The sequence below is a fragment of the Eubalaena glacialis genome, chromosome 2 (assembly GCF_028564815.1).
Source record: "Eubalaena glacialis isolate mEubGla1 chromosome 2, mEubGla1.1.hap2.+ XY, whole genome shotgun sequence".
In the NCBI taxonomy this organism is placed as follows: domain Eukaryota; kingdom Metazoa; phylum Chordata; class Mammalia; order Artiodactyla; family Balaenidae; genus Eubalaena; species Eubalaena glacialis.
This window is the reverse complement of record NC_083717.1, coordinates 33,889,320-33,898,250: the sequence shown is the minus strand read 5'-3', so window position 1 is coordinate 33,898,250 and position 8,931 is coordinate 33,889,320. Positions and strand designations below refer to the sequence as shown.

The 8,931-nt window shown below is 51.9% G+C and overlaps 1 protein-coding gene across 2 annotated transcripts in view; it reads right to left on the bottom strand.

Annotated features, from left to right (window-relative positions):
• Positions 1-224: 224 nt before the first annotated feature.
• Positions 225-8,931, bottom strand: part of FAH (fumarylacetoacetate hydrolase) — a 29,844-nt gene continuing 21,137 nt past the window's right edge. For both annotated transcript variants that reach the window (XM_061179798.1, XM_061179799.1), the window contains 2 exons: positions 8,180-8,297; positions 225-441 (listed from right to left, as the gene is read on the bottom strand). In XM_061179798.1, the coding sequence (XP_061035781.1) occupies positions 362-441; positions 8,180-8,297 (198 nt within the window). In that variant the 3' untranslated portion in view covers positions 225-361. The remainder of the gene's footprint in view (positions 442-8,179; positions 8,298-8,931) is intronic.

The window sequence follows — 8,931 nt, the reverse complement described above, 5'->3', positions numbered from 1 at the left end:
TCTGAGCTAATACAAGTGCCATTCTTTTTTCCATGTTCCAGAGAATACTGGGAGCTCTAGAATGTCTCAGGAGAAACATCAGACCCTCAGTCTCACTAATAAAAACTAGAAAACAAATTAATGAATGTCTCTCAAGGAAGCGGTACACACCTTTGACCCACTGGGTCAAACCAAGAACACGAGGAGACATTGCGCAGTCACAGCCGTGCCAGGCTCAGAGCATGGAGAGGGAGCACGATGGCTTTATTTATTATTGAATGAAGAACCAGGCCTGCGGCCACAGTGGGGGTCCCTGGTCCCCCGCAGGGAGGTGGAGAGGGCAGTGCTCAAGCCTTGTGTTTCCAGGAAAGCAGAGAGAACCTCAGGCCGGTGAGAGGGCAGGCAGCACTTTCCCTGCACACCGGCCAAAGCCAATGCGGTACCCGTCCCCCTGGCAGTGTCCTGCAACAGAGGAGGACAGGGGTCAGCCACGAAGCCGCTGGGCTCAGGGGAACCAACGCCCAAGCGGCCACAGTGCCGGTCAGCACACAGCTGGGCCCAAGGCAGGAAGGCGCCATCAGAATGACAAACAGGTATTTTTGACAGAAAAACAACCTTCTCCAGAAGCTGGGCAGAGCTGCAGGAGCACCAAGATGGAACTCCAGGCCCGCCCTACTGTCAGGGACCCTCACAAGCGGTGCAAGGATGGCACAATGGCTTTCCTGAGAGATAAAGGAATAGGTATAGGTCAACTCTCCCTAAGTAAGTCTGAGTTCAAATCTTAGGCTTGCTAATTAGCCTGAGGCTAGACTGACTGGGTTCAAAGCCTGGCTCCTCCACCTACTGGCTCCATGACCTTGAGTCCCCTTGGAACTCAGTTTCTTTTCTCTTCGTTTTTTAAAATATTTATTTATTTGGCTACATCGGGTCTTAGTTGTGGCACGTGGGATCTTCGTTGTGGCATGCAGGCTCCTTTAGCCTAGTTGCAGCATGCAGGATCTAGTTTCCTGACCAGGGATCAAACCCGGGTCCCCTGCATTGGGAGTGTGGGGTCTTTACCACTGGACCATGAGGGAAGTCTCTGGAACTCAGTTTCCTCATCTGTGAAATGGATCTAATGATAGTACTCACTGCGCAGGGCTGTTGCAAAGATGATATGAGTTAATACACAGAGAACTCCAAAAGAGTGCCTTGCCCAGGGGAAATGGTCAGTGTCAGCTATTATGATGATTATAAGCTGCGGGGTCAGGGGCAACTTGTTTAACCTCTGAGCTCAGCCCCCTTGTCTGCAAATGGGAATAGCAATCCTTATCTCTCAGGGTTGTGAGGATTTGATGAAACATGTGGCTGAAGCCCTAGCGTGACACCTCTCCCAGAGCAGATGTTAAACAAATTCACTCAATTCCGTTTCAACAGAAAGGCAGAGAGGAGGAGGCCCTTGTCCCTGGACCTGAGAAGGGTCCATTGAGTGGGAGCAGCTGCCTGAGTCAGAGCAGAAAAGTCTAGGAGGAGCTGGGAGAGCAGCATGGAGGAGACAGGAGCAGAAAGGAGGAAACACCAGAGCTGGGACTGGACAGGTGGATACGAGTTCACCATGGGGGACACAATGAAAAGGGTGTGCCGGACAGAGGGAACAGCATGTGCAAAGGCACGGAGACCCAGGCGAGAGATGCACGAGGTGCATTTATTCAGTGAAGCTGTTGTGTGGGGTCCCCTGAGAAGCCAGATTACAGAGTGTTCTTAGAAGCCATGTTAAGGAGTTTGAACCTTTTCCTGAGGGCACTGAGGTGACTCAGAGGAGTTTTCAGCAAGACAGTGAAAGCTGTGTTTTACAGCTATGTTTTAAAGAGCGCCCTCTCCAGTGGCCCCTAGAGAGAAGATAGATGGAAACACATAGATTTATGAGTGTCAGGCCTATACAGAGGCTCCAAGGCTCCTCAGATTGAGATGCTTCTCAAGCACCATGAGCCAGGGCAGTGCTGAGGTGACGGCCACCTGGCCCATGACGAACACGAGGGCCACTGCAGGGGATACCCGTGACCTTGAGTTACTCAAAACACCACCAGACCCCCTCACCTGCTGAAGACGACCCCCAAATCTGGAGTTAGGCCTTCTGCTACCCAGTGTGAAGAAGGGAAAGCAAGGAGTTGCAATATTCCCACAACCGAGAGAAACAAATCGAAGCTCACTGCTGAGAGGACTCCCAGCCAACTGAACACTGAGACCAAAGACAGCTTTGGGAGACGGGGTCAGGGACGTCCCAGTGAGCCCTTCCAGTGTGCCCAGGGACAGTCCTCACGGCCACCTGTAGCTCAGTACAGCCTACCCAGCCTGTCTCCTCCCACTTCCCCCCACCTGCCCCGTCATCCTACCCGTCCTCCCTGTGTGGGCTGCTCTGACCGCTGGCCTTCTCTGGGGAGGTGGCAGCTTGGACACCTCAGCAACATCCCCAAACCAGCCCCTCGCCCTCCCCGGCATCACCGAGGCACATCCTTGCCACCCCAGCACTGACCCTTAACACTCAGTGTCACCTTTTGTCCAGAGCAACATCCTTGCCTATTCTGTTTCATTATTTTTCCATCAGTCACTTTAGAATCTCAATGCTCAGAAATATTCGTGTCCCTGGGGGGAAAAAAAAGCCTATTAAAGCAAAACCTGGCAGAAATTCGTCAATCATCTATCAAAGCAGCTCACTCCAAGCTGCAGCATTTTCAAAGCGCCTTCTTCCTGGAGAGCTGCAAATACTGAGAGGGTGTCTTCCTCCTCCCCATCCCCAACGCCGGGTGCTCTGTCAGTCACATTGCTCCTTCCTGCCCTGGGTTACAACAGACCCACCACCCCCAGCAAACAGCATTGCCTGCTTCCTGAGAACAGATGCATGATTACATCCTGGTAGGAAAGCTGGCCACTTCCTCCCCATTCTACAGCTGGCAGGCAGATGGTCTAGATGGGGTTTCTTAACGTCAAGAGACGACCTTTTGAGTCAGATGATTCTTTCTCGTGAGAAGCTGTCCTGCCCACTTAGGATGTTTAGCAGCGTCCCTGGCTGCCATTCGGAGACAGCCGGAACTGTCTCCAGACGTCGCCAAATGTCCCCCAAGGGGCAAAGCCACTCTGGTTGACACCACTGGCCCAAAGGATGAAAAGTGAGGCTCTGCACCCAGCTGAGGAAGGTCTTTCCAGGGTCTTTCCAGGCTCCCAAGCTGCTGCTCTCCAGTGCAGGGAGGAGAAGCTGGGGGCAGGTGTGTTCAGGCAGGGACAGAGGGCCCCGAGAGGCCAGAGCATGAGGAAAGTCTGCACCCAAGTCAGAGCGTGTCACCGAGCCCTGGGCAGAGGAGAAAAGCAGCTCCCTGCTTCCCTGGGTTGGGCTCCATCAACCACGGAAATGGAAGGGAAAAGTATACTCATCTCCTCTGGAATGTTATCTGATCTCACTGGCCCATTCCTGAAAACTGACCCTCTGCCTACTCCCCACTCCATCCCACCAATGGGAATGAGAATCCATAGCTACAGCCCAGTTTTCCAGCTTCCTGGAATGCCACGCCTGCAAGCACACCAGGGTGCACCCCTCACTTCCCAGAGGGAGGAGATCCCAAGGCCCAGAGACAGGAGCCAGACCCAGCTGAGTTACTGGCAGAGCCAGGCCTGAAACCAGGGTTTTCTCTGCCACCAGAGCTTCAGGGGAGTCCCAACTGTATTATGTCACTGAATGAAACTAAAGGAAATGATCTGGGAAAGCAAATGGGAAGGGTTTGCAACTGTGGGGAAGTGAAGGTGGTGAGCTTTGCATTCCAAGGGAGTTGGCTGCATTCCAGGGCTGTCACCTGCCAACTGTGTGATTCTGGTCCAGCTACTTCACCTCTCTAGACCTCCAATGGTTCATCTATAAATCAGAGTAATAGCACCCTGGGAATTAAATGTGATAATGCAGGTAAAGTGACATGCACAGTACCTAGCACACAGTAAGTGCACGATAAATTGCTGTTGTGTTACTGTTGTCTTCATCGTGGTTTTTTTGTGTTTCAGTTAAAGATTGTGTTTTAGTTAATGATTTTGTGTTTTAGTTAATGATAAATAGCTTTAGGCTAGACTTCTGGTTCAAGATAGGGCATGATTCTATACATTAACACTTTCCTTCTCTTATATTCCTATGGAAACGGTCAAAGCAATATACATATAAGGGAAAAGTCTGTGGCAACACTAGAAACAAGAATGGAAATACTAAAAAAGATGGAACTTGTGTTGGGTGTTAGAAGACATGGAGGATTAAGAATGGTGGGAGGGGGTGGAGGGCGTCCCAGGCAGCAAGAACAGCCCAGATGCCTGGGGTTGGCAGTGGGTGCTCTGTTCTGTAGACAGAGGAGGCCTCCTTGCCCAAAAGGTTGGCCAAGGCTGGAGCACAGGAGTGGATACCATTGGTAGGGCTGGGGCTTTTGGTCTCCCAGAAATGAGAACCACATGACACCATAGGCAACATGACATATTGGTTTAAGAGCACAGACCCTGGAACCCAACTGCCTGGGTTCAAATCCTGGTTTCTACACTTTATCATTCCAGTGGTTAGAAACGGATTTGGGGAATAGTCATCTATGATGAGAGAGCAGGGAGATGACGAGGTGGCATCTGAGCAGGTACAGCCAGAGAAGTAGGAAGAGGGCTGGAAAAGAGCCACAGAAACCCAGTGTGGCTTCCAGCGAGAGGGTGGCTCACCCAGGTCAGGTGCCAGAGGGGTCGTGGCAGGTGAGGGCACAGCACTCCGCCCACTGTGGTGACCTCAGCAAAGGCAACATAGCTAACACGCCCATGCCCCCCGTCCACCTCCCCACATGCGAGCACAGAGCTCAAGTCTCAGCCACATTCACTCCCTAGAATTTGTCAAGGCATCTCCTTCAGTATGAAATCTCTTCTTTTTGTTTGTTTTTTTGTTTTATTAATATATAACTTATACCTCTTCTATTGCCAAATTGTAATTTTTACTCTTGTTCCAGGGAATTCCACCAGTCTATTCCCGTTTCCCTCTTTTCTTGCCAACATATGCATCTTCAGATCCAAGGAATTGCCTTTCTCTGAATTTCTCTGCCTGGCCTCCGTAAATCCTTCTGGAGCAAGGCACTGTACACAAACGAACAAGTGATCCTCTCAGCATTTTGGCTCCTTCCTCACCCCTTCCTTGACTCAAATGCCAAGAACACATGTGAATCCCATCTGCCTGAGTACTCATCTCCTTTCTTCCAGGCCCTGGGCAGCTGCCGGGTCCACGGCGGCTTAGCTGGGTGGGGGCTTATACAATAGCGACAAGAGAGAGCGCTGAAGCGGTCATTTCCTCCTCTCCCATCCCATCTCCTTCCTTCCCTTCCTCAAACCAAAACTTCAGAAAACGCTTTCACTCGATCCACAGAACCACGACTGAGGGCCTGCAGTAGTTCTGGCAAGCACTGTAGGACCTCTTGATCAAAGCTGGCAAGGGAATCAGAAGACCCGAACCGTATCCTGCTCCCACGGTGTGTGAATTTCCGCCAATAACCTACCTCCGATAAGTTTTCTACTCTGTAAAATCGGGGCAATGACCTTACCCAAGGGCTTCTGTGTGTATGATACAGAATCATGGAAGTGGACGTGGCTGTAACGTGGTTGGCCCCCACAGATATTCAGGAACCGTTAGTTAAAACTGGTATTAGAAAGGGTATGATAGGGCTGTAGAAACAGTAGGGGCAAAATGGGTACTTACTGGTTAATTCTGGGCATCATTTGCTGCTGTCTTGAGCTCTGCCTGCATCTTCTCTACTAAATCCACTTCATTTATTCAATCAACCAACAACCACACTGAACACCCACTATGTGGCTGGCACACAGTCAGACTGCAGAGAGAGGTACGGTCTGGACCTTGTCCTCTAAGAACTCTGTAGTAGGCTGACTAATGCCCCCCAAAGGTATCAAATACTAAACCATGGAACCTGTGAATGTTACCTTATATGGTAATGTTTTTGCAGATGTGATTAAGTTAGGGATCTTAAGATGAGGAGCTTATCTGGGTGGACCCTAAATGCCATCACAAGTGTGTCATAAGAGAGAAACAGAGGGAGATTTGACAGACAGAAGCAGAGGAGGCAATGTGAAGACGGAGGTAGAGACTGGAGTGACGTGGCCTCAAGCCAAGGAATGCCAGCAGCCACTAGCAGCTGGAAGAGGCAGGGAGTGGGTCCTCCCCTTGAACCTCTGGAACAAGTGTGGCCCTGACAACACTTGGACTTCAGACTTCAGCCCTCTAGAACCATGAGAGAATACATTTTTGTTTTAAGCCATCAAGTTTGTGGTCATTTGTTTCAGCAGCCCTGGGAAACTAATACAAGCTCTTAGCCAAGCATGGAAACAGACATGCGTACAATTAACCAGAATTCAGTGAGTTGCTCGTGGAGAGGACAGACTGATTCTCCCTGAGCAACCAGAGAAGGCATCATTTGAACTGAGCCAGATTTAAGCTCAAAGGTCTGCAGGCAGTAGGGAAAGCAGGGTTATGATTAGAATGAGGCTCAGTGGGGAGGACAGAATCAGATGAGGGAAGGGTATGAATTTAATGAAACAGGCAACAGGGTGCCACGAGAAAATCAGGAACAGAAGAGTAACAGGGGGAAAGCAGACCTGAAGGATGATTTTCCAGGCACCATGAGCAGGATGGATTGCAGGGGGCTGGAGCGAAGCTGTGCAAGCAATCCAGACACGGAAGGATGGTGCTTGGAGCAAGCCAGCTGCACAGAGATGGCAGGACACTTCAAAGGGATGGCCGACAGGATGTGCAGATGAAATGGGTCCAAGGTCCCAGCCCACAGAGCAGAGAGTCAGCAGTACCAAGACAGAGGCAGGAAGTAGGGGTGACAATAGGACACAGGAAGGGAAATGTGTGGTCGGCAGGCAGAGACCAGGATGTGGAGAGTGAGTGCAGAGAACGGGTGCCCCCTTAACCTGCCTGTAGGGCAGATGGGCATGGCTGATTCCCACGCTTCAGGTAGGGACTCCTATTAAGGAGGCGTCAGGATGCTGGGCATTCTCAAAACTGGGTTCTGGAAAAAACAGCAATGACAATGACAACGGTGAAGACCGTCACCAATTTTAAGCACTCACAAGGTACCATGCACCTTGTTAGGCTCTTTAGATATTATCAAAGGGGTTAAGAATTGGGGTTCTGAAGATAAGCTGCCTGGATGGGAAATCTGATTTCATGACTTACTGGTTGCAAGATCCTGGGCAAGTTATTTACCCCCTGCTAGGCCTTCATTTTCCCACCTGTAAAATGCAGGTGCAGCAGTGACAGTGGAACATGACCCCAGGGGGCAGATCCTGCACTTGCCTTGTTCACCACTGGAACCCCAGCATGGGAGTCACAGCAGCTGCTCCAGCAACGTCCCCTGAAGGAATAAACTGGTTCATCTCATCCTTACAACCATGCTGTGAGGTTAACTACTGTATCATTAACTCCATTTTAAAGATGAGGAAACTGAGTCCAGAAAGGTTCAATAACTTGAGGAAGGTCACAGGGCCGGTGGGGATGTGGGAGTCGAACCTGCGCCTGACTCTGAGGAGCGGGCTGCTGACCACGGTGGCGCCTTCCTCTCCAGCAATGATATGTGGTGGACAGAACGACCCCCCAAGAGGTAAGGGGTGCCCTGACCTCCTCGGAATGGGCTGCTGGGAAATCTCGTCACTAACTCAGTCAGGTCATACGGCACAGGGTCATAGGGCACAAGGTCATAGGACACAGGGTCTTTGCACTGCAGAGTCCAGAACAATGGGAACCTGCCATCATTTTAGAATTTCGCTCAGGGAGGAAGGAGACATAGCGGGACCTCTGCAGTCTTTTTGGTTCAGGGAGACTCCGATTTTAAGTCCCTGGCAGGGACTTCCCTGGCGGTCTAGTGGTTAAGATTCTGCGCTTCCGATGCAGGGGGCGTGGGTTCGATCCCTGGTCAGGGAACTAAGATCCCACGTGCTGTGCGGTGCAGCCAAAAGATTAAAAAATTTTTTTAATTTAAACAAAAATAAAGTCCCCGGCAGCCAGGGTTGGGGCGAAGGCCAGTACAAGCAGACACAGACCTGGGAATGCCAGAGTGGGGACGAGTTGGGACAGATGGCTTCCTGGCCAAATGGTTAGGGCAGCGCCCGCGGGCGAGGAGGAGAGGACGCCCGCGGGCCCCGGCCCCCTCACCTGTGATGATGACTTCATCCCCGTCCAGCAGAAACTTCCTGGTCTGTCCATTCCCCAGCTCTATGGCCCTCGTTCCCCTCCACGAAAGCTCCAGCATGCAGCCAAAGCTCTCTGGCTCCTTCATGACGGGAAAGGGAAGAAGGTGTGATATGTATTTACATCATGGTGAGCGTGGCGGATCTGGTGTGGACGGCGGTTAGCAAGGCGGGGGCCGGGGGGCTAGGAAGGGGCGGGGGGTCCCGCGGCCCTCAGAGACCCTGCCTCGGTGGGACCACTGCAGAAGTGTCCTCGAGGCCGGGCACCCTACCTGCCCTGCTCACTCCATTCAGGACTCGGAGGTGCGGGATGCTGGACGAGTGTGCCCAGGCCCCTCCTGCCAGGCCCCTGCCCACTCTAGAGACTGCAGCTTACCCAGACGCTGTCGTGCCTGACCCCACCCACTGGGAAGAGACTCTCCATCAAACAGCCTGCAGTCTCAACCTTGCCGGAAGTGGCTGGTACATGCACCACCCCAAAGTCATCACCAAGGGCTCATGGGGGCGGGGATCAGTGGGGCCACTCATCCTGGGTGGGTGCACTGTGAGGTGGTGACAACCAGACACTGTAGTGGCTTCCTGAGTCTGCCCCCGTGTCACTCTCACTCTCCCCCAGTACACAGACACAGCCTCTCATCCCTACACCAGCCTCTTCTGAATTTGAAAAAGAAGCCCCTTCTGCACCCAGAGATGGTTGAAGCTCTGAGTAGGACAGAG